Source organism: Anabas testudineus, chromosome 3 (assembly GCF_900324465.2).
Source record: "Anabas testudineus chromosome 3, fAnaTes1.2, whole genome shotgun sequence".
Classification (NCBI taxonomy): Eukaryota; Metazoa; Chordata; class Actinopteri; order Anabantiformes; family Anabantidae; genus Anabas; species Anabas testudineus.
This window is the reverse complement of record NC_046612.1, coordinates 22,968,533-22,994,624: the sequence shown is the minus strand read 5'-3', so window position 1 is coordinate 22,994,624 and position 26,092 is coordinate 22,968,533. Positions and strand designations below refer to the sequence as shown.

General features: G+C 40.1%; 1 protein-coding gene across 1 annotated transcript in view; it reads left to right on the top strand.

The window, feature by feature from the left end:
• itfg1 (integrin alpha FG-GAP repeat containing 1) overlaps window positions 1-26,092 on the top strand; it is a 126,062-nt gene that overhangs the window by 93,882 nt on the left and 6,088 nt on the right. Inside the window, exons 13-16 of the mRNA XM_026378215.1 lie at window positions 5,056-5,099; window positions 9,716-9,794; window positions 21,334-21,458; window positions 25,799-25,881. Coding sequence (XP_026234000.1) covers window positions 5,056-5,099; window positions 9,716-9,794; window positions 21,334-21,458; window positions 25,799-25,881 — 331 coding nt within the window. The remainder of the gene's footprint in view (window positions 1-5,055; window positions 5,100-9,715; window positions 9,795-21,333; window positions 21,459-25,798; window positions 25,882-26,092) is intronic.

The window sequence follows — 26,092 nt, the reverse complement described above, 5'->3', positions numbered from 1 at the left end:
CAGTGATGCATTTTTGTCCAAAGCCATCAGCAAGCATTGTTAAATCTGATTTATGGCAGCTGATTTCAAGCTGTTACTGAACTCTGACTGCTCCAATGTAGAGTACATATTATTCAGAAAGGAATGTCTAATAGAAGAGCAAAACGTTTGCTATATTAAAGAATTAAAGGAACTATAAACCCTGAATTCTTTATTCAGAATGCAACTGCATAGCAAAACAATGACATTATTTCTGGCTTCAAATTGAGCTCAAGTCTACATTAAAGTAAGTCTCATCGTAATAATGAACATGACTGTTTCAGGTATAAGTAAGAAATTAAAGTAAAGCCTCACTCCCTCATGTGCTTCCCAGGCATCTTCCCCATAAACCTGTTTCTACTTGACTGTTTTGTGACAACATTGTGTTTTCCAGATTCACAATTTCTTTTATAGACATGAATGTGCTATCTATTTTTCTCCAACAGTCACACAAAGACCATTCTGCACATGGAGAGTAACACGCTTAAACCTCACTGGATAGAACCAGAGAAACACACACACACACACACACACACACACACACACACACACACATTGTACATTACTACTCACTGGCTGGCTTGTTGTCACAATGATGGAGACACACACAGACCAGTTCATCCTCCACTTGATTAGGCCCTGCAAAGGAGCCTCCATCAGTCTTAATATTACACTAGAAAATAGGGTAGCTCAGTCCCACAGAGTCTGTATGCTGTATGTGTGTACGTGAGGGAGACAGAGACTCCTGAATTGGTAAGAAAAAAATTCTGTTCCCCACAGGATGTGTGAGAGCTATTCCAGGGCTGTTGTTTTTGCCATGGATGAGTTGTTATGTAGTTGTTACATGTCAACAAAAGATTGAAGTATGGAGAACAGAACAGCTTCACTAAACAAACTCTGGATCTGAGTGTCCTCTCTCTCAAAAGTGTAGTGACATCCTTGCCTACACATACACACACATACACACACACACACAAATACCCACTCTGACATAGACTCATCCACTTCCTGGAGCAACAGCATGTCCATTGAGTTGTGAAGGACTTCTGCATTCACACAGTTTGTGTCTGTCTTGCTTTTTACGCACCAATGAATGCATGTCATGAAATTCTTAATGCACCATGTGTATGTGTCCACTCTTGCTGATTAAACAAATTGTTCCATTACCACACATACTATGAATTCAAGAGTTTTCAGTGTAAAGGACCTACTCTCTACCTACTAAAAGGACATCCGTCTTGGTTTTGATTGGGGCATGATTAGTGTATGAGAATGTGATCTGACAAAAAAGCTGTAAGGTGCTAATTCCTCAGATTATTGTAGCTTGTAACTGTAATTTAACTTCATGACATTAAAACATGTCACTAAAATTGTGTATTTTTCATTTCTTAAACAAATATTGTTTGGCACACCAGTTGCTCAAATGTGTCAGTTGAAGCTCACAGTAAACCCTTTGTGTCATTTGTTGCCTAGTGAATATCCTGACAATCAGCTCCTCACTTACAGGGTATCAGTATTCCAGCTGTGTGACTTTGTTTGTTCCCTTTGCTGCTTTCATGCATTGACATCTTTTTCTTTCTCCACGGTGTTGGATACATTTCACATCAGTCTTACTCAGAATGTATTTTAATAGCAGCTGCTAGATCAACACTAATGATGAGAAAAATTCACGGTCTGTGCTATAGACCAGAGAAATGCATTCTCTTCTGGGAAGTGCATTTTTTTCATTAGCTTTCTCTCCTGACCTGGTAACCACACAGGCATAAAAAGAGAAAACTGCTGTGAAGTGAAAACAGGTCTTTAATTTTATATTAAAAAATAAATTGCAAAGAATCTTATACACTTATCTTGTAGCAGAGATTTAGGAGTGTGCAGCAAGCTGGTGTGGTTTTGTGGCCTGCTAAAGTCTTTGCCTTATGTCCTACGTTCTCACTCCACATAATCCCAAATGAGACTAGATCTAATCCTTCTGCATTATTGATTTACAGTGTCAGTGACAGTGGTGTGTATAGCCTGACCCTAAACAGCATTAAAATCAAAGAATTGGTGAATAATATGATCCCTATGATTTATTGATCATCAGTGTCCTTCGCCAATGACATTTGTCTAAAGTCTGTGATGTGTTGATGTGGTGTTTGCTCAGAGTTGAGTAGTATAATTACATGCAGGGCAGTTCTAAAGACTGTGATCTATTCAGAGCCAAATAACCTAATGAGTTTGTCAGTTTTAGTCATTTACCTTTACTTAATTTGAAGGGCACAGGGATAGCCGGAAACAACCTTGGGCCTTGGGAACTTCCAGATTCCTCTCTCACATTTGTTAGCTACAGTAAGCAATTAAATACAGTGGCAAGAAAAAGTAAGTGATCCCTATGGAAATACCTGCTTTGCCTTAGTTTAAAAATTGCTGATCACAATTTACAGTGTAGGTTAGAAATACTATGTGAACACCAAAACATTTTTCTGTAGAGTTTGCTACTGTACAAACAAGATGTATCTAGGATTGGAAACAATGCCTTACCGAACAGACCACTCAAGAATCATGATCAAGACTGGTTGATCTGCATAAAGCAGAAAAGGATTACGAAGTAAGTAAGAGTTTAGATATCCACCAGTCCACTGCTGAACAAAAGATAAAGATCAGATCACATTTTAAGGCCAAAATGTAATGCAGATCATTCAGAAGAGTTAATAATGAATATCTTTTATCCTTACAGACCTGATTTGATATCTCTGACTTGAAAATATTGTGAAGCCCTCATTTTGCAAACAAACCTTGACAACCACTGTTTTCTAGTATCATAAATAATATGATATTACTAAATATGTCTTGATAAGCCATTTTAAATTATAACACAATAAGGGCCTTGATGAGAAATGTGTGTTTTTACTGATAAAAATTCCTTTTCTACCTGAAACCTGTTTATCCAGGGTATTAAGTTGCAGCTGATATTCATTGTGGTCAGTTTGGTTTCATTGGGGTCAGGAAACACATTTGTCTTTGATGGGAGCTCCATCTTAGTTGTGCTTCAGGGCATATACCTAATAAGCTTGTGAGCTTCAAAGCAACAACTATTCCTTTGCCACACATATCTTTTTTAATCAAAGCTTTAAAATAAGAAAAAAATCTTCTTGTTGATTTCAACCAAGATGACAGAATGATTACCACATAGAGGGATCATAGTAAAAGAAAATGGTGCAATGCAGTCCTCCTGCCTGGACCACTACTGCATTTGCATACAACACTGTCATAATTGGTCACACTTTGTTTTGATAGCCAGTGCAGGCAGCTCATTATCTACTTACAGTAAAACATCTATTGAGCTTTAGGTGGGACTTCGGTTATTGTGAAAAGTCAGAGTCATGATTCATTTTGGGAATCAACTTAACATTGTATTCAGACAATGAATGTGCCTAATTTCTTTGCAGTTTATCCACCAGTTCTTGAGTTATCCCAGTTTGGACTAAACTGGTGGGTCAATCAATGGACAGGCAGGAGGTTTGTAGATATTTTTGACAAGCACAAAGTTGAGAATTTGTGTGATTTGAATCGCCCATATCACTTCACAAGGTGTGCAAGTGGGAAAAACACAGTGTGGAGAAAAATAAAGAAAAAAAAAGGAAAAGAAAAACAGTGGGTTGTATGTTTACACCAGCATCTTTCAGAGATAGTGTGAACTGACACATTTGTAGAAACGGAAGCATGTTTGTTCTATGAGACACCGTTCTAGGGGTACTTCAGAAAACGCTGCTGGGGTGGATCGCCCTTTAGACCCTCTTTATTTAAGCCTTTTCTAATTGTTTCCATTTGCTACTGTGTAATGTACTTCACTGCCCAGTTCTCTCAAACTCCCTGGCCAATTTATTAGGTACACCTGTGTAACCCAATGCAATAATGTCTGCTAAAGATGTACTGTATATACTCCTACTGTAGCAACAGATCAACTAAATAACAGAATCTGACAAAGAGGGATTACGCAGCATTCAGGAACACACATGCAGACACAGACTATATATATCCCTGACCCCCGGCTGTCAGTGCATCTTGTCCTCATCCTGCTCTCTGTCCTTCCCATAGTGTAGCATCAGCTAGGTCTAACTGTCCATTTTCTTTCATGAGATCAGGTACCCTGAAACAGTCTTCTTGTAAATTTAAGAGTGACTCCTATTGTACACTCAGGGCCACCTCTCATCAACCGCTTGTCCACTTCAGCTCATTCTAAAGAACATTTACATAACTGAAAAGTCCTTACTTTTGTCAATTAAATGTTATTGACACATATGTGGCAAATTAGTGATGAAGAATCCAATACAGAGGCTTCATCCATCAACTGACTAAGCCAGGAGTGCATGGTGTTAACCTCAAATAGGTGCATTGAGTGTGACTACACTGTTTTTATTATTTGCAGCTCTAGGTACAGACCTTATTAACACAGTATTGGGCTTCAGCATGACTCCATCAGGCAAATCAAGGCAACTTAGACTCGTAACCCTGTTAGTATGATAATAAAGTCACTTCTCTAATGACTGATTAGCAATTCAGCAGATTTTGTCCTCACTCCACTTGTACACAAAAATAAGCAAAATGCTTTTGAAGCACATTCACACACTATTAACCGTTTTCACAGTTTATTTGTTTGTTCTCATAGCTGGCAAATTAGTTAATGTACACCACTTCCTTCTTTGATTGGCTGTCTTGTACATATCCATTTAATACACAGAAAAGATGATTACATTGTATGAAATACCTTGCAAATGTTAATATGAATTAGTGTTTTTGTATTGACTGTCAGTCACAGTGGAACTTAAACCATTCTTGGTAGAGTAGCCACAGTCCTAAAGTGTCTCCCTTTGCACAGTTTATTTCTCAGTGTGACTTTGACCACTTGACATTTCATACATGTTGATACAGTGGCCCTTAAGGCAAAACAACAACACCATCACAGATGACTCTGATTCCACAGTAGATTGTGTTATCGTGCTGGACATGCAGCACAAGCTGAGTTACATGTCTAACTCTCATCTCCGTCTTCCCCAGTGCTCAGTGGCCTGTGCTCCAATAACTGTCCTGAAGATGTTAAGGTAAGAAATCTCTCTTTGTCTGCCTTTTGGTCTCTCCACATTCCTAATGACACCATTAAAAATGTTGTGGTTAAACTCTTTAGGGCCTCTGACCAGTCTGACCATGTGTCATTTTGTCTGAAGTGACTGTTCATATTAAGCCTTATTGTCATATTAAGCCAAGGTAAATTTAACCAAGTCATATCAATGCCTAAACTTAACAGTATTGTGTTAATACTCGCTTTACTTTGTCCTCTTCTTTATCCATACTCAGCTGTTTTTTAGCAGCAAGGTAGAAAAGGCTACATTTGTATGATGAATTATCACCACTACTGGCCAAACGTCGAGTCTATGGGATAAATCAACTTTATATTAAGGAAATATGGCAAGGCCAATTGAATAGGCAATGAGCTTTTTTTAGCTCAAGGGTAAAGTAAGTATTTCTCTATATGTAAAGTGCCCACCTTTTATTGCAGCATGGAACAAAATACAAAAAAATGGAAACCTCAAAAGTAAATGAGGTCTGTTTTGTGCAGTAAACCAGCACCTAATTTTTAACCCTCATAATGCTCTTCTCTCTTTCATTTCTTTATGGAGACAAGTAACAGACCTTCATTATGAGGGTCTGTAGTAGTATAAACCTAGTTTCTAAAAAAGGTGGCCCAAAAAATAATAATAAAATCTGTAATTTGTCATTGAACTTTAGTTTATCTGACCAATGTACAAAGTAAAACAAACAAAATAAAGAAAAGCAAGTAACATCAATCTGAAAGATTCCAGAAATAAGCAGGTCAGGGTGTCATGATTAAGTGTAAAAGGAGCGTCCACCAAGGGCTCAGTCTTTGTGGATAAAGATGGGTTTTTGTTTACCAAATTTTATGAAGAAGTGTCAAAATGAATATTTCTCAATGCAGAATGTTGAATCTTGAAAAGATTCTAGGGTCTCAGTGTGTAAAGGCCAGAGGAAATGGGCTGTGTGTATGCTGCCATACTCTATTTAATTCTCATCCTTGTGGTTTGCATTTTACAATAAAATAGTAATGTGAGGAATATTTAACACAAGGGCAGATAAATGACAGGTTTGCCTGATTTCCAACACTCGTTCCTGGTAAATATATATTTTGCAGTTCGTTGCTTGTTGTTCAGGGACACTTTGACAGGGGTGGTACTGAAGAGATTGGGTTGTTTTAATAATTTTACAGTAACAGGTGTCCGTATCTAGTTTACTCTCTGCTCGCATTCTCAAAGTTTATGAGTTATCCAAGGCTTCGTGTCTGCTCTGGTGTTATGAGCCCAGACGGTGCTTATGATTTTGATACTTCCAAACTTTCACAAGGTTACATTCAGGCATTCACAGCAACCCCAGCAGGCGCTTAAGCTCAATTTCTGGCTCTAGAACTTGTTTCATTAACAAAGTTGGTCCATACTTAAAAGATGACAAGATTAAATGAAAAGATGTGCAAGAACCTCTCACACAAACATAATTCTTGTTAAGTACATTACTACGGTGTGTGTCATGAATCAATCAACAGAACAACAGTAATGCTGTTCATCTGCTCATCTAATACTGTAGCTCCATGACTGTTCACTGCCCCTCCTATTAGTCATGTATCTTCATGTACATACAAAGTCCTCATTTCATTTTTCTTTGTATCACTATACAGCAGCACTGGTAGCTACACTAAAATGTTCTAACTTGAATGCTTAAAGTGCTTAATTTAGAGACATTGATTATGCCAATGATGAAATCCTACAATTGTTTACCTCCTCATGAACAGATGGCAGTCAGCCAGGAAAACAAGCGATTTACAAGTTTTTATGATTAAAGAGAGTTTGGGGAATCCAACTTTGAAAGTTCCCATGAGAAACCTCACAGAATAAACAAATTGACATTTAAGAGAACAACATGAAAAAGCATTTATGAGACCAATTGACAGCAATGGATAAAGCAAAGGTTCCAGCTCCCTACCAGGAGTCCAGACATAACACAGCTGTGTGTAAAATAACACAAGAATCCCCCGTTGGACACTAGTGAGAAGATACAGTTCACTCTAGGAAGACCAGTTTGAGTAATAGAACCATATTTACAATGCTGATCAGACACCAAACCAGTTCACAGCAGTATGTAGAACTATGAGGGAAGATTTCATAACCTACCTATCTCAATGATCATTAGGTGCACAGTAGAATCAGCATCTTACCAGGTGATGCTATGATAATAATAATAATAACAATAATAACAATAATAATAATAATAATAATAATAATAATAATAATAATAATAATAATAATAGACCCTGTGACACGAGTTGACCCAAATTAGATGAATTCATGAGACAGCTGTCACTCTGCTGCTAAATGTAAGCATGCGACTGCAGTCTGCAATGTACTTCATATACTTTACTGATAAACCTGACAGTTGCACTAAATTAAAATCACCAAATAGTAGTTAAGTTTCAATTTCGCTTCTCTGTTTGCCCTTCGCCCTCTCTCTCGCTCTGTGCCAACAAGGTAAACTTATGGTTAAGTCAGCATCTTTGAAATCATTTCCATTCCTGCTAGCAACCTGCATCCAATTTAGGTTGAGAGGAGGATTGTGAAGGATGATTAGCTGATGAATAGACTTTGCAGGGAAAAACAAAATGCAAACTCTTAAAATGCAGTATGGTGTGCCTTTGGATTGAAGTGTAGCCATCATTTTATTGAGCAGTTAGCTTTAAGCACCTTTTATTCATCCTAAAGAGCTCATTTCTGACGCTCATGTGTGGGTGGACAGAGGAATCTGACAGAAAAAAGGCAGCCACTATCACTCCTCATACAACCTTTCACCAGTGGAAAGCCCTTTGCAGAACACATTAGCTTTGACATCAACAAGAGGCTGCTGGTATTAGAGTTGTTTTGGTTTTCTGTCTGTCTGCTCTTCCACCCGCTTGTTGCCTAACTGAAAGGTATGATGAATGCAGTAGACGAGTGGAGCTCACGGCTGTTTCTGTTCCTCTCCTCTCCCATCCATCAACCCTCTCTATCTTTTCATTTCACTCTCCAGCTCCTCGTCTTCTTAGTCACACCTCTCTTCCTCTGTCTTTCTTTCAGCCCACTAGTCTGCTCCTTTGTGGATTTCTCATCTCTCTCTTTCTCTCTCTCTTTTTGACCTCATTTCTATTTGTCTCTCACCCCACTGCTTAGTGCCACAGCATAAAGGGCCAAGTGTCTCTTGAAGTGTGCATGTTTGCATTTGTAGCTGATGTAAAACGAAGGATGGCTCAACATATCTCTTTATTAGCAGTCATCCTTTTGTAATGAAGAGATAAGACACCCAACCCACACGGGCACACAAACACGCAGCCATCACGCTCATTTACAGTGGCAAGAAAAAGTATGTGAACCTTTAGGGATCTCATGGTTTTCTGCATAAATTTGTGATAAAATGTGATCTGATCTTCATCTAAGTCAAGAGCATTAAAACAATATAATGTGCCTAAAATAATAAAACAAATCATAAATAACACAAACAAAGTCTGATATTTTATCTCTTTATTGACCATACAGAGATACGCCATTTAAACCTCATAGTGCTAGTACAAAAAGTATATGAACCCTTGGAATAAAGAAAGATTATTTTGACGGTGTGGACTAAAACTACTTTGACTGACAAAAAAAACACTAACGTTTTGGGTTTGCTTCACACAAAAAGAAGATGCTTATGTGAGCCACACCTCGCCAAAAGAAGCTTTCAGAGGATCAAGAATTGTTGATTTACATAAAGCTGGAAAGGATTACAAAGTGATTTCAAAGACTTTAGAAATTCTGCAGTCTACAGTTAGGCAAACAATCTACAAATGGAGACACTTTAGGACTGTGGCTAGTCTACCAAGAAGTAGGCGGCTAGTCAAACTGATCCCAAGAGCACAACAAACACTCATCAGTGAGCTAAGGAAACACCCCAGAGTGACAGCCGAAGATTTGAGTGCCCACAAAAGAACCCGCCGCTTACTAAAAAGAACAGTGCTTCACACCTGAAGTTTGCTAAATATCACATTGACACTCTACAGCAGTATTGGCAAAATGTTTTGTGGTCTGAGGAAACTAAGATTTAACTATTTGTAAAGAACACACAGCACTACATCTGGCATAAAAATGGCACAGCATATCATCATGAAAACATCATCCCAACCGTAAAGTATGGTGGAGGAAACATCATGATTTGGGCCTGCAAAACAAAATCCAACTTTTGGAATTTTTTTGTGGGCTATTATTTGCACAGTACATTATATTTGTTAATACTCTTGACTTAGATGAAGATCAGATTACATGTTATGAGAAATTAATGCAGAAAACCACAAAATTCCACATACTTTTTCTTGCCACTCTATGCTCGTGAGTTTTAACCCGGCTAACTCAGACATTAGTCATGTCACCTAGAGAAAATAAAGCTGAAATACTACTCAAGGTCACTATGATGACAGCATGCTTGTCTGTCTTTCACTCTTTTCTGTGTTTTCTGTCAACCCCTCCCTGCTTTTCTTTTTTCCTCCCTGTCTGCTTTTACCTTCACTGACAGACAGGTAATGTGAAAATATATTTGCACAATGTCAACATTTGCTTTATTATTTGTGTTTACATGTGGGTTTGCACAGCCTTTTGGTGTCAACCAGCCTGGTCCCTATGTCATGTACACCACAGTGGACTCCAACGGCTACCTGAAAAATGCCTCAGGTAAGTACTTTTTTTTCAGTCTCTCTCCTTGGTAGCTTACACTTCTAGTGCTAAACTACCCATTTCATATTAGAAAATAGCCAGGAAGGTGTTTACCTTTCTGAAAATGCCACTGCCAGCTTTTTATACATCTACATCATGTTTATTAATAACTTAACCTCCCAACAGTGACAGCTGTCCTCAGCTTGGCTTAATACCTCCGGGATTGTTTTTGGAGGATTTTAAGAAAGTAGAGAAAGAGAAGAAGAGGGCTGTATTGATTTCATTTTCTTACTTTCTTTTTTTTTTATATGAGAAAATAGCCTTTGTGCCTCAAAGACAAAGGCTGAAGCAGAAAAGGGGGGTAGGGGTTGAAGAAAAAAAACAAGAGAAGGTCCTTCTAAAGAGAGCTGAAAGGAAAATAAATCAGTTTGATAAGACTGTAATCCTCGCTCCATGATGCCTCTGCAGTGTGTGTTTAGTTCACACTTATTCTATCCACAGTGAAGTAATTTTACAACTTGTTACTTGCTGAGTTACTTTGGTTTTCCTGTATCTCTATAAATGCACTTCTTGCCTAAATGCTGTTTTGTAAAATTATTACTCAACCATAGCTTATCAGGATTTAGGTTTTAAAGATGAATCCAAGTTTTTCAGCACTCTCCGTTGAATATGATGCCTGCACTTGCTGCAGCAGCACTGTTTATAGGATACAGTTTTCTGCAAGGCTTTTGGAGGAAACTACTGTGGAAGCTTGCAAAACACTGGAGGCCTTCTTTTCCTCTGAAGTTTCTTCGACAGCAAAGCAACACTAAACAAGCTGTAGCTTCATTTTTTCCCTTCTGATTTAAGTCCAAGGTAAATTTCTTTCTAAAAAAGACCAGTGTGTTTGTTACAATTTAAAAAGACACATAAGACAAGAACGTTTGCTCGTTTTGCAGCGCTGCATGTACAGTAGCTCTTTTTGTATTTGTGGTTTGTTTTGAAGAAAAGATTGGGAAGATGGTTATGATGCATGGAAATGAAATCCCAAACAACTCCCCTTTATGTATTGTGAAAGAATCACTCTTTACTTTGTTAGCCAGTCCTGTCAACACATTGCTTTTAGGAATACGCACAATGTGGTTAGAAAATCTTTGTCAATAAGCATTTAATGTCAGGGGAAAAACCTGTTGCTGCAACTATTGATTGTTATTTCTTAACCTGTTTGATCAGAGGATGTCCATATGATGAGAAATTTCTGCAACACCGGGGCATACATTCCCCATGCATCACATGATTCAGACTGATAGGGAAGAAAGGTGCATAGGCAGAAAGAGACTGCTGCATAGAGAGATAAGTCAAGACATTGAGGACAGCAGTGCTGTGCCATATTAGCTACAGTTAACCTAGTTGATGCTACATTGTGGGAAGGACACAGAGCTGGATGAGGACAAGATGCACTGACAGCCTAGGGTCAGGGATATATATAGTCTGTGTGTGCATGTGTGTTCCTGTGTGCAGCATAATCCCACTTTGTCAGATTCCATTGTTTCATTTATCTGTTGGCACAGTTGGAGTATATACATATTTAAAGTAAGAGCAGACAGATTACAGTCTGACATCATTATTATTTCACCACGATTAGACAACTTAAGCTCCTGGCTACAAAACAGATCTAAACCTAATCTTCTATTGGCTGAAGACTTTTCAATTAGGTTCTTTTTGTCCAAGACCAAAACATTGAGTGGACAAAATGTTAACACTAGCTGATTTGTATTTAGTTCTCTTAAAGTGTGATGAAATGTGCAGTTCTAGTGCATCTCCACACACACACTCCATTGGTTTAAATATGCGGTTAAGCAGGCGTATATGGACAAACTGTGGAAAGGGAGGGAGAGCGGGGGAAGACCATTACCACCTACACCCACTGCAGAGGAGATGGAGAGATACACAGCCCACTAAATGGGGTGGTAGTCATACTAAAGAGAGATGCTGAAAAATATCATGTCATGGTTGTCTTTTTACAACTAAATATCGCTAACCTGCAACAGTGGCTGTAAATTAAGGCAAATGCTTACAGACTAAGTTAGTTTACACGTGTAAATATTTCACTACTTCTGTCCCTTTTATTTCTCTGCATCTGTCAGACCTACATGACCATCTCATTGGCATTAAAATTTAGCCTCCACTCTTCTTGGAAGGCTTCTACAAGATTTGTGCAGCTGCCTGCAGCGGTTTGCTCACATTCAGCCACAAGAGGATTAGTGAGGTCGGTCACTGATGCAGCCAGCGTTACAGTTCATCCAAAAGGTGTTGGATTGGTTTGAGTTCAGTGCTCTGTGCAGGCAAGTCAAGTTCTTCTACATCAGCGTGGGAAAACCAGTGTCATATGTTGAAACAGGAAAGTCCTGCATATCACCCCATACTTGGGTCACAATATAAGTGAACTTGAAAATGGATATTCATAAAGCAAGATTTGTCTAGACTTGGGCAGTTTGTCAAGGTAGAGATAACATTAGAATATCTGGGCATATTGCATATCTGCCCATCATAACTTCGGCTTATTTCTCCAGTGAGTGTCTGACTGGAGTGCGCAGAGAGGGGAGGAGAGCTAGAATAGCCAAAGGCTTTGCCGGCACAACTCCCCAGACCCCTCATTTAACAGCAGCAAAGCGCTGCCAGGGAGCACGCTTCATGCGTGTGTGTGTGTGTGAGGAAATGTGTGGGGTGATTTAAAGTGTATTTATTCTGTAGCTTGTAGCTCGGGGAACAGCCAGCGAGGCTGCCAGAGATGAGCAATGATGGGGTGCACACAAACACATGCACCCACACACACACACACATTCGGGCCTCTCCACTGGGGCCCAACGATCTTCACTTACCCTTCACCCTCCTGAAAAGGAGAGAGAGCAAAGAGGAAAGGAGAGATTATAATATGCTGAGAGAGAGACACGGGCCAAGGAGGCACAGTATAAGGATGGAAAGAAGTTCTGGAAAAAGACTAATAAAGCAGGGAAGGAGAGAAATAAGGGGAGTGATTCTAGATATAAGATTGGTATATGGTATAAAAGGAGGATCACTGGTTTGGAATTATGATAAGTGGAAGGAATCATTTATATGTAGAAAGGAGTAGAAGAAGAGCATCTTTCATCTTGACTTACCTTAAAGTGACATTACTAACACACAGTGTATATACACTCAGGCATGCTATAGTTATAATCCCACCCTCCGATCTGATAAGCAAAGGTCAACAGCACCACTCACTAGATTTTGTTTCCTTAGTGAATTGTGTGCCTGTGTGAGGGGGAGAATATAATTAATCTGAATGTACACTGGAAGTGTGTGTGTGTGTGTGTGTGTGTGTGTGTGTGTGTGTGTGTTTGTGTTTGTATGTGTTCAAGTATTTGTCTAAACTTGCAAATACGCTGGTGTGTATACTCTGTGTCTGCAAGTACTTTGCGTGTGTGCTCAAGTGCAAGCATGCATACACTGACACTGACTGTCTCTTCATGACCTTGTGTATGTGTGTATGCTCATAGTGGTGCACTGGCCCCCTTACTAAGCAGGTTGGATGGATGAGCATGAGCTGTGATTCTGACAACACCACACCTCATTATCAACTAACTCCTGCTGAGGCAGAGGGAGAGGGGGGGACAGGTGGGGTGGAGGAGATGAATAGTTGAAGTTATTCATTACCAACATTTTTATTCTTCTTTTTCAACCACTATGGACACTGAGCAGAGAAAAAACACCACAATGTAGTCACCTCTGGGCTCAGCTCACACACAGTCATCCAAGACCATTTATTGCATTTTGAGAAAAGCTGGGAACAGTAATGTGTCAGAAATTTTTTTAAGATTATATGTAGATATCAGTCAAAAAGACATAAAGATATGACTTAATGTCAAAAAACAATATCTCACTTCTGCTTACACATTCATTTTTCATCTACTCAGGTAGAAAAGTTGTCGTCCTTTGGTTGAAAGCTGTCCCACTGCTTTGAATCTATCAAGCAAATAGTTGGCAGAGTATGTTGTATGTCACCTTTCAGTACTGACCTATCTGACACTATCAGGACTGATGATGAAGCAGAGCAATAATATCATTTATGGTGGACATTTGAAACGTGTTGTGTTTAATTTTTCTGAGAAGAAGTACTACAAAAGCTCAACTAAAGAAGACATAATCCGAATTGTTAGAACATTAGCTACACGAAGCAAAACAAATGTGTTTATGCTCTACATTACTGTCTAATTGACTTAATGGTATGTTGTATTTGTAATGAGCAACATGCACAGCTTTTTTTGGGAAGTTGTGGAGGACATAAAATTATTTTATAAACAGCCTTTTCCCTTTTTTCTTGAAAGCCACTTGTGAATTTGTCAGTTGTTGTGCATTGAGATGAAACAGTGCCTTAGCTGTCAAAGTTTTCTTAGAGGAGATTAATAAGTTATTTTTCTCTGGTGAAATGAAGTGTGAATTGTCAAAATACAACATTTCATTTGAGTTTCCCCTAAGTATACTCGGATGGAAATCCAGATATTGCCAATCATCATCAACATCATCTGTGCATTAGCTTCCATAAATCTACTGTATTTGCTGCAGAATGTTATAGAATAAATAACGTAACAATAACAGGCATAAATAAGAATTGCAACTACTCTGGGTTTGTTGGTAAGTATGTCTGGTGCCAAATATTATGGTGCACAGAGAGGAGAAAAGAAAAGAAGAGAGGGAGGACATTTGTGAGAGAAGTGACATGAAGAGGGAGGACAGAGACAGAAAGAGAAAGAAGTGAGTGCTCATAAGGAGGAGAATCATAACAGGCCCAGATCAATGTGGAGCTCTCAGCAGACTGTCCAATTAGACTAATGAGTTTGGGGGATTAGCAACAACTCACTCACACACACTTGCACAGTGCATACAGTGTACGCACATACGCAACCTTTAAAAACACATGTTCATCCAAGGCAGCTCATCCACAAACATCTCTTAACCTTTTAGATGTTTTAGAAGACCCAAAACAAGTTAGACAGAAATTCAAATGAGAAATTGTGTGCGTGTGTGTGTGTGTGTGCGTGCATGTGTGTCACTGGTGTGGATCTGTACTTTCCTTTAAAGCCACTTGCGTTGCTTTTTGCTGCCTCATGCCTTTCGACTCAAGCGGCCTTGTAAAAGCTGGGCCTATTGCGCTCAACGTCACTCTGATCTACGGCCACGTTATACCCCTGTTCTAAGACACCTCTGTAGGTCAACAGCGAGTGTTACCCTATTCTCAGACCATTTTATAGATCAGTATAGATAGTCTTGAAACACACAGGGAGAATTCACAATTTGGGAATAAGATAGGTGAGTAGGTGGATGAGAGAAATGAAAAGGGCTGAAAGGGGAGAAAATGAGAGTGGGCCGAGTTTAGAACTGAAAGCATACAGTAGAGGTGCAGAGAGAAAAGCAAAAGGAGTAAAAATGAATGTGGAACAAAAGAGGATGATGGGAGAAGTGCACAAATAACTCAAAAGAGAGCAAGGGAGAAGAAATATAGGAGTGGTGGGGAAAAAACAAGTGGAGAAGTAAACCTCCACAGAGACAGGGAGAATTACTGATGATCAGGCTTAGCACAATTTTTGTCTTCCATATTTTCTGTCTTTTATCTTTCTCTTCTGCATCCCTCCTTATTATTTTCATCTCTTTAAGCTTTTATTTTCTACTTTTTATAAATATCGCTAATGTAAATAATCTGTCTCATCATCATTCATCTCAATCATTCTTCATGAATGAATGAAATTCTTGCAGGTATCTCAGTGTCCAGTATGATCCAAATCATCCATCCATTATCTTAACCACTTATTCTCTGAAGGGTAGCAGGAATGCTGGAGCCTATTCCAGCTGTCACTGGGCGAGAGGCAGGGTTCACCCTGGAGAGGTCGCAGGTTCGTTGCAGGGCAGACACACAGTGACAGACAATCATTATGATCCTATTTATCAAAATTAGTTCAGTTGTATCTGTTTTCCTGGTTTAACCCTCCATTGTTTGTTTCTCAGATGAGGAGTTGTCGGCTGCCATCATTTGTTGATCGTGTATTGCCAAGAATTGTTATATAGCCATTCATGATAGGATGAAGCCTCTGGCCCTAGAGGACCCACCGACACAGCTATCTATAATATCTGTGTGTTCCATTATAGGTCAGAAAAGGAAAGGCCTTCCAGGGTGCAATGAGTCCCTCAGTCAACATTTTTTGTATCCAAAAATGAAAACAAAAACCAGTATTGCCTTAAGATACTGTAGCTTAAAACAAAGCAGATAATTACGGAATCCAATATTATCTGAGTATAAAAATGTGAGCCAAAGATATTTGCAAACGGCACAAGGATGCCATAAAACAAAAAAAGTAAATGGCCTGATCTTAATGAGTCACCTGAAATGAGAGATTGTGGACTCTTCAGGATCGGTCATGATTAAAGTTTGTAGCACCCCCTACTCCCTGATGATCAGGTTTCCTATCCTTCTGCAGTACCCAAGAGTCTTGCCTCCAAAACGTGCTTAGAACCGGTTTTATTTTTAAATGCTTCTATTCTAAGAAAACGTTCAGACGAGGTCAGTGTGCAGCTCATCTCTCATGTTTACTACTGTACATGTTCTCCCATTAAACTCGAGAGCGCAAGCATACAGTCTTCCCTCTCAACGAATTCTTAAAGTTTGAGAGGCAGTGTAAAGCAGGGTGGTGATAAGGGCAGAACAGCTATAAAACCCTCCGGGTCTTTGAGTGTATCAACAGACACACATTGACACTCCAGACATTATACACATTTTCCTTCACAAATCAATGTCCAGATCTTGACTCCATTGTGCGGGCACTGAGGAGGGCTCTCCAGGCAGGCAGATTGTTTATGTATGTGTGTGCGTGTGCCCTTCTATCCCTCATGGCTCCACCCTCCATCGCTGCAATTTGCTCCTTTTATCGCCATCAGGGGAGCAAATGGTTTCTATAGCGACAGGCAGTAGGAAATTTTCGGTTTTGAAGCCCCAGGGAGTGAGATGTGAGTGTGTGTGCCTGTACTGTCAGCCAGTCAAGTTTATGACCATATTTCCTTTCTTAGTTCTTCACTATGATATTTGTGCATTTTTCATTTTGCTATGAAAGTATTTTCAGATAGAATGTTGTCGCTTTTGTTTTATTCATTTATTCTAGGTTTGTTTGTATTTTTTATTATCTCAAAATCTCAACATCCTTCTGTGCACATAGACACACTTGACTCGGTTTCAGGCTAATATAACATGTTATATTTTCACTCTGCATGTCTGCCCAGAGGTGCTAAAATCTGCAGACAGAACAAGTTTTTTTTATTAGGATATGTCTCATAAGACCTCGGCAGATGGACAAACACACACTCACACAAACTAACATGTTGTAGCTCCCTAAGAGGCATACATGTCCTCTCTCTGTCTGTCTCTCTCTAGTGTTTCTCCCTTTTATTTATTTTTTTATTTTTCCTTCTCAAGCCCATAAGAAACTAAAGTTTGTCTGCTTCAATATCCCTTATATTATCTGCATTTTGATTAAGTTTTAAAACTGTAAACGTCAATTCTGACTGTCCTTTAGGTACATTACTGTTACTTAGACCTGATCTTACTATTTTCAAACATGCTGTTGAAGTCGTGAAAATGCAGCAGCAAGTTTTTCTCTTTCCCATTCAGAATCAGGCCCTGCTTCATAGATTCCTAAATACAGTCTTACAAAATATACACATCTCCTGAGACAGCTATTAATCAAGGAATAGATTTGGCTTAAGAGAATTTGCATTATTCACTCAGAGGCTTTGGGGCTACACCTTCAACCAGTCATAGTTGATGATCATAAATAACACATATTTTATGGCAGTAAGTTTTGAAATACAGTAGCTGCTGGAGGACAGAGAGGATACTGGGCTTTTTGGATAGCTGGATGTATTTGTAAAATGAGTCAAACAGAGCCATATTCCAGCAATATTATATGAAGACAAGATGCAGTGCACTTGGTGTTATTAGCACCTAAATGACTCCATATACAATTTGGTGCAATACAATAGATTAAATGCTTAGATTGAGAAGTTTAGCTTCCTCTGCTTCAGGTGCCTCATCTTTTTTTCTTCCCCTTTCACTCTATGTCAATTGTGCTATTAGAAATATATACATATATTTGCTTGTGTGTGTGTGTGTGTGTGTGAGTGTGTGTGGTCATGAGTGTTTGTGGATTCCCCTTTTCAGATTATTGGCTGTGCTATGGAACCTGAACTCTTTGGTTGTGATGCAGATCGTGCCCACATAAGTGTGTGTGTGTATTAGAACTTTGTGAAAATGAAGTGCGCACTGAAACACACACACACCAAGACCAGCTGCTTGTGCTGCTTCAAATCTGCTTTGTCTTCTAAGAGATGGATTGTAGGTTGTCACTCATGTGTGTGGGATGGAATTCCCTGCCAAGGCCTCCACTGGCTCTGCTATAGGGAGATAGGATAGAAACAGACTAACACACTCCCTCACACACATACGCACACACAAAACACGGACACTCCGATACACTACTCTGCATAATACCCTTTGCCAGCCTCCCCATGTTGTGAAATGGCTTTGCTCCAGCCGTGGCCACTCTACACAGACACACACACACAGAGAGCACTCAGCAGACGGTAAGCCAGGCTCCCTGCCTGTAACGTAACCCTGCTTGATCCTCCATCATACACACACAGACACACACACGCTCAGACCCTCTCCAACCTTATGAGTGGCCAAGTGCAAGCCATCCACCTCTTGCCCACTGACAGGGAACAGCATTCTGTTAAAAACATCAAACAAGGCTGGCTTAAAGGTCCAATCCCCTCAAAAACCTTTTCTGCCGAGCCCACTAACAGACAGTGTAAAGGACTCAGGCTGTGGACTGATTTGAAATGGCTTCCCCTCCTGGATCCACCTCAAAGTACGCACTCTGTAGGACTCTAACTGGCCTTTGATTGTTGGATATCAACAACATGAAGTGGTGTTGCCATAAATGCCTCTTCATGCTTCAGAATAAAAACTGGAGTTAGATGAAGAGGACTTGAGGTATTCATGGGTAAGAGATGCTGTTGTAGAGTTGGTCAGCATTAGCAGCAAAACTAAAACTAGCATCCTAACATTTGTTAATTAGCACTGTACAACTGATATACAACCTGAAAGTCATGAGGGATTACAACTGTGTCACTTTCTAACCCTGTGTAAAAATTACAGAATCACCAGAGTCGTTAAAGTGTGTCCTTTGGGCACCGTGAATGTGGGATTTCACTGTGGTCCATCCAGTATAGATTGCACTGGAGGAAAAGCCATTTTGGTCAAATATTTATCCAGTATTTGTTATGTAGTTGTTATGTTTCTGTCTGAACCAAAGTGGGGAACTGACCAACTCACTATCCAAAGATCCATGCCACTAAAATGGCTAAAAAGCTGTCTTACTTGTCATTCTGCCTTTATATCCCTCTCTCTCATATCATCTTGTTTCTGTTTCTGTTCCAGATTATCTTATGAAATCATGTATAAAATCCCACACAGCAGAATAAAGCTTTCCACTTTACTGAAGTATTTCCCACTCACTGTGTGTGCGTGTGTGCAGGCCTGTGTGTGTGTGTCTAACACGTACCTCTCACTAAATGTCACACACCCCAGGATTCATCTTCAGTGTCTGTTAGAAGCCGAGGCTTTGTACTACCCTGAAAAAGTCAATGTCCATGAAACTGTGCCTAGCTCTTCCTGGAAACTGCCAATATTTCTGTCTCGCTTAGCATCTGTTAAGCTATTTGCTCTGTGCGATTAAGGAAATTATGCTGCCTCTTCACAACAACACAACTCAGCACTAAAAAGCTGGTAAATTACAATACTTACAAACTATGACTGATGAAAAGCTTCTCTTTTTTATTCTTGTGTAAAGTGGCAAAAGTCAATGGGTCTATTCATCTCTCACACCGACTACAGCCAGAACATGTACATTGCAGCACCATTGACAGGCTTTTACTGCACTAACACCACACAAAGGCTACTACTGGTTTTACCTGAGTTAATTACCCACTTTCACTCATTGTCTGATCAATTTTTTATCCCATTTGAGATGTTCCCTAGGAAAAATACCAGGTTTATTTGGGCAGCATGAAAAAACATTGCAGAGGAGAAATACTACTGAGCTACAGTGACTTAGACTGACCTGACCCAGGTTCATCTGAGGTGGCAAAGATGGACTGCATTCTTTTTTTCTTTTTTTCTTTTGTAACTGAACTAAGGTTAGGCACAGATTGAAGAAAACACAGAGAGAGAAGCAAAGCTGTTGTGCTCCTCTCGGCCTGCAATACACAGTCCATCCACATTAGTTCTGATCACTGGCTGCCTCTGGGCTATCTCTCTCCTTCCATCCTTCCCTCTCTCTCCTTCCCTCTCTTTGTTTACCACGTAGAGGTTGATTTATGTCAGCTGCACTTGGCAGAGTTGGGTGGCGTGGGCGAGATTCAGCAACTATAGGGGGGAGAAACGGAGAGTGAGAGAGGGGGGGGCTAGCAGGAGTGAGGAGAAGAAGGGGAAGCAAAACGAGCAAGGCCGAATCGAAGCGATGTATCTGGGGAGAGGAGAGAAAACTGAGCAGAGAGAAGGAAATGAGAGACTAAGGGATGGACGAGAATGTTAAGCAAGAAAGGAGAGATTAGAGGATGGAGGAGGAGAGAGTTTGGCTGATGAGACGAGTAGAGGTGTTGGACTGGCCTCAGGTGTCTCAATCCAATTTGTGTCTTTTATGATACTTGTTGATGTCAGGACACACGTTCTCTTCATGCCGCAGTTCCTCCAGCTTGGTTGTGTCTTCCTCTTTCTCTCATTATGTTTACTTGTACATTTTGGTCTTATCACTAACAGTTAGGGTGAGGATAGGTTAGATTTGAACTGATTATATTACATAAAACTTTAATGGCTACAGCTACAGTACCTGGCTGCCTTGTTCACAGAATGGTTAAAAGGGGGAGCAAAATTTGGTATCTAATAAAACATATGTTTACACAGAGATATTTTTAAAAAGTAATTAGAAAGACTAATTCATAAAAACAATTATATGCAGATATCAGTATATGCAAATGACGAGCCCAAGAGAATGACCAGATCTTATCAACCCTCACTGAGCAGTAGTAGAAAGCCGAGTCCCTCGAATATTAAGTAATTCCTTGTCTTCTCCAAAATTCAGTTTAAATGGACTATGACAAGTTCAGGGGATCACTAAATTTATCACAATTCCTTTCAGGGGAAAATGTTCCAAATTTCATCAAATCCATGCCATATGTTAACCAAAACCACTTAAAACCATGAATCAAAATCCAGACATTATTGAAGTGTTTAAATCTGAACCAAGCCCAACAGACTGATATGACTGTCTCTATAGCCGCTAAGACAGCTAGAAATGTGAAGGAAAAGACCAGGTACATTAGTTATCATTATCCTGCTATGTCCTGCTTTGGCTACAGTGTTGAATAGTAAAGGCTACATCATTTTAATGATATTAAAAATTGCACATTTTCTCTCTCTTCCTTCCGGCAGCCGGTCAGCTGAGTCAGTCAGCTCACTTCTCCCTCCAGCTGCCCTACACTGTGCTGGGCCTCGGACGCAGCGCCAACTTCTTGGACCACCTTTATGTTGGCATCCCCCAGCAGCCTGGACAGACGGTAAGGAAGTGTGAGAGGGTTATATTACCTGGACTGTCCTACAGAACAGGTACAGCTACAGGCTACACAGTTTGACAGAATATTTGAAGGAGATTTGTTTATAGAATTATGTGCATGCTACAGCAGCAGACGGTGAAAAGTAAGGACGGGTACTGAACAACCAAAGTAAACCCATCAAGCAGTTGAGTGCAAATTGCATCAAAATACTTCATAAAAAGGATCATAGAACATGTACGCTGCCAGTCATATGACAGATCAACTCATTTCTGAGCACCCTAACCTGTCCTAAAAACATAACAGTGCATGGCATGCGTGTCTGAGACATTTAATGTCTATGCAGTAAGTCAAGGGAAAAAAAGCCAGTGTGAGACAAGGAAAAACAGCCTCAGGATCAAGATGTTAAGAAGCAGAAAACAGTCCAAGAAAAATATCCAATGATGGAGTAATTTGCAGTTAAATAAAACAACAATTTAAGCTGTTTTAAAGTTCTTTTAAAGCGTTGTAATTTCCCTACCACTCAGGCTTTTATTTCATAATTGGCTGGATGTGAGGATTGTTTGAAGGGTATTTTGTGAAAATTCAGAGAAAGGATTGCCTTTCTTATCAAATTAGAACTGCCGAACAGAAACTGCAGTGTCTCTCTAATCTTGCTAAAACATTTAATGCTCGGTTGAGGTTGTTTTTTGTGTGTGTGTGTGTGTGTGTGTGTGTGTGTGTGTGTGTGTGTGTGTGTGTGTGTGTGTGTGTGTGTGTGTGTGTTTTGTTTTGTTTTGTTTTGTTTTTTATCCAAGCAGCTATGCAACAAAATACGTGATAACCGGCGTTTATATCAGCTGTCTCAGAATGAGGTGTTCAAAATGTTTGGAGTAGCACATAATAACAAGACATGAGAGAATCCTGTAATCTCCCATCTTTTCTTTTTTTAGCTGCTTGTTAAAGGACTCATGAAGATGTATTTACTTAACACAAAAAACAATTTAGACTTACACAATGCTAATCAGCTGTTGGCTCTCCTCAATTTTCTACTCAAAGTCTTTGCTTTGCTTGTGTATTTATGGATCCTGTTAATTTTCTCCATCACAAGCAAGTAGTATTTTGTTTCTGTAACAGGATTTTCACTGTTTGAATTCTCTCAGTTCTCCTTCCTGCTCAGAGAGGCTAAATTAAGCTGTGTTGATAGCAGTCACTTCTCAAGAACCATATTTTGCAGTCATCACCCGTAGGAAAAAGTCCACTTTTGGCACAATAAATATGCTTAGTGAAACACAAGAGGCATGACTGGACTGTAGAATCTAGGTGAGAAGTTTGTTTTCCTTTATCCATCTGCGAATAAAGAGGTAATAAGTTGCTTTATGACAGATAGATTCCACCACCAGCTTTTAATGTGTGAGATGAGTGACGACATCGCCAGCTCCCCACTGAAACAGAAATTCCCAAACTCCAGTTTTTACTTTGTGCTTCAAACACGTAGAGGATGTATAAATGATTCTCTGGAAGCAGGCCGTGTATGCCTCCTGTCACTCTAGAAGCTAGCGTTATATTAATATAGTAAATAAATGATTGGTTATACGCTTTAAATCTATTCGTGAGCCACAGTTCTGCATAACACTGCCTCAAAAGTCAGTGCTCCCGCTGTCTCTGCATTCCTCTCAGTTTCTGTTTTCTCTCTCTCACACGTTGCACTTGTCACTCTGAATATTAGGCACGACAGGGCCCTTTCTTTCCCCCTCCCGTGTGGTGCCGAGGTCTTCGTCAAGCAGCTGATTAGAATTTCAGATCGGCCGGTCCACGGCAGCTCCGAAGCTGTAGTGCACCACGAGTACTCATCTCCTACAAGCTGCTTTGTTGTCCCCTTTCCAAACACTGTTTTTCTGCAAAAAAAAAAGCTCATTCGCTGTACAAAGTGAATTAATGAATGTCTAAAGATGCGGTCCATTATGCCAAGTAGATTTTTTTTCCCCAGAGGGAGCGCGGAGTGGAATAACTCAAACTCAAATCTACCTGTAACGAGGAGGAGAAGCTTTGGAAAGCTCTTTAGGAAAGAGGGAGAGGGTGTAGGAGCCCTGCCTCTTTCCCCTGGCTGCTCAGGCGGCACGTTTGGATCATTCTGTTTGTCAACTCTCTTGATCCATCCTTTTTTTTTTTGTTCCCTCTCAGTCTTTATTTCTGTCCTGCTCCCATTCTCTCGCTGTCTCTCCTGCTGTGCCCTTTACAGTTTCCCCCTCCACACTGAGTGTTACTGCCTGCTGTTTCACAGGAGGAGAGGTTTTGTAAAATCTACTTGGATATCTTCCATCTTCTGTCCAATCATTCCTCTCTTTTATTCACCCCCCTCCCCATCTTTCTCTGTGAGTCTCTCTCCTCCTGTTCACTTATCTTCCACCCAGGGGATTCCCTTTGCTGCTCAAAGTGGTTTACTTCACTAATCAGTCCCCTACTTGTCGCACTCACTCTCTCTCTATCTCCCTCACCATCCATCTCTCTATCTGTCTCCCTCGCTTTCTTATAGTGTGCCAGTTTCCCTGGCTTTGAACCAGTGTCTCTCTTTCTCTCTCAAGACTTGGGAACACTTTTCTCTTCCAAACAGCCAGATCGGATCTGCTCCCAGGCAGCAGTAGTGAAGGCTGACTCGTCTCCAGCTCTGCTCCCCCGCCAGTTGCAGCACCGACAGCAGCGCTTTCCAAGAGCTAAGCGACAATGGCTGGCGGCGAGAATGTGCTCGTTATGTAAAAAGCACTACCGTTGTTGCACGCTTATTCAAAATAGCTGCAAGATGTGGTTCCTTTCAATTGATGAAGAACAGAGAGCCACGTTTAAAGAGCAGTGGCGCTTCCAGATCGTGCCAAATGTAGAGATGGAAATGTTCATTCCTCCCAGCTACAAGCATGATTACAGCTTTTAAATCATTGATATGATGCCCTCTCTCCTGTCTGAACTCTTAACCCCTAATGAGCCTAAGCACAACCTTGGCACCTGAGCAGGGGCTGAACCAAGACACTAATCAGACTGGAATAAAGGTGGAAAAAAGACCGACAGAAATGGATAATGAAGCTGGGCTTTTCCAGAAATGAAAGCACTGTGGTGTGCAGATGTTAAATACAGTCTGTGTGAGGTCAGATCACATCATTGGATGTAGAGCCTTAGGCGGCAGGCTACTAACAATGAAACTTGAACTTAAAGTCAAGCTGCTGTCAACCACTGTGCTGCCTCCTCACGACAGTTCAAGTTGTGCAGGTTAATTACAACAAGGTACTTTTTAAATTTTTTTACATTTAAAAACAAAGAACATCTTTGCCGCCTTTGAAGCTGTTACCATGATGGCCCGTTGAATACTAACTTCAGCTGGTTTTGGAACGACAGGGTGTGACTAAACTCTGGGTTGCAATATTGTACAGTAAATGGACTGGGGGTTTTTTTTCTACAGTAAACAACAAAATGCATATGTGTAACAGATACTGATGTGTATAGTGATAGTGGAAGATACTACAGAAGGGTGGAAAATAAAGGAAAATCTTAGATAAAAAGTGTCTTAGTAAGGAGCCAGAACAGCTTCACTGCTCGCTGGCATTCTTCCAAAAGTTATTTCCTTATTTTGTTGTTTTGAAAACACTGGTCCAAAATCTCCCACAGGTGTTCAGTTGGGTTGAGATCTGGTCACTGCAAAGGCCACAGCATATGTTTCACATTTTCACTTTCAGAAAATTATTCAGTGAGTCTTAGTGTGCTGTACAAATGTATCTGTTGTTGTTTTCTCACTTATTTCTATCTGAAGAATCTGCGCTGCACCAGTATGATGCTCTTCCAGTGTTTCATCTTAGTCTTCATGCACAATCCTACATTCTCCAGTCACATGAAATCGTTCATTCATTAGCAATCAGCTGGATTGCAGATCTCTCCTTCGATGAAATCTGACCTCAGTGCTGAATGAAAAAGGGAAATTGTTATTTTGTCAAGACAAAGACTGAGGTTATAACTTTTGTGGGTGGGTGAACCCGCTCACACACAGCTAAAGATACTACACGGTGGGTACTTAATCATACATACAAACGCCTAGATGCACGCAGACATACACACACAACGAAAACAGGGAGCGTAATTTATTTAAAGTAGCACAGTGTCTGTGTCTTAAACACAGCCTAAAATAGCCACTGTTCGGAAGCTAAGGGAAACCATGGGACCCTATTAGTCTGCCCCAGAGGACTTAACATACATATTGTGAGTTTGTGTGTCACTTATGGAAATCTGCATATGTTTGCATGTGTTGTTACCATGTGGTGTATTATCATGTACAGTATGTATTTGTAGAAACTCAGTTTGTGTATTTTTTTCTACCTTTCTAGGAAATCAGGAAGCAGCAGTGGACAGCCATCATTCCCAACTCTCAGCTCATTGTCATCCCCTACCCACACAATAAACCTCGCAGGTACATAAACTATACGTAAAGAAAACAGTATCATTGGGTCATAGGTGACCATGTTCTTTGTACACAGCAGTGTACTCCGCCGGGAAACCTGCTGTTGCTATGGATACCTTTCAACGCTTTAGGTACCTCATCCGATGCCACTTACCGACACTTTTCGTGTTAACGTTACCCGAGCCGGAGACAAAACAGTGCCCAGATGTGACTCTCTCTC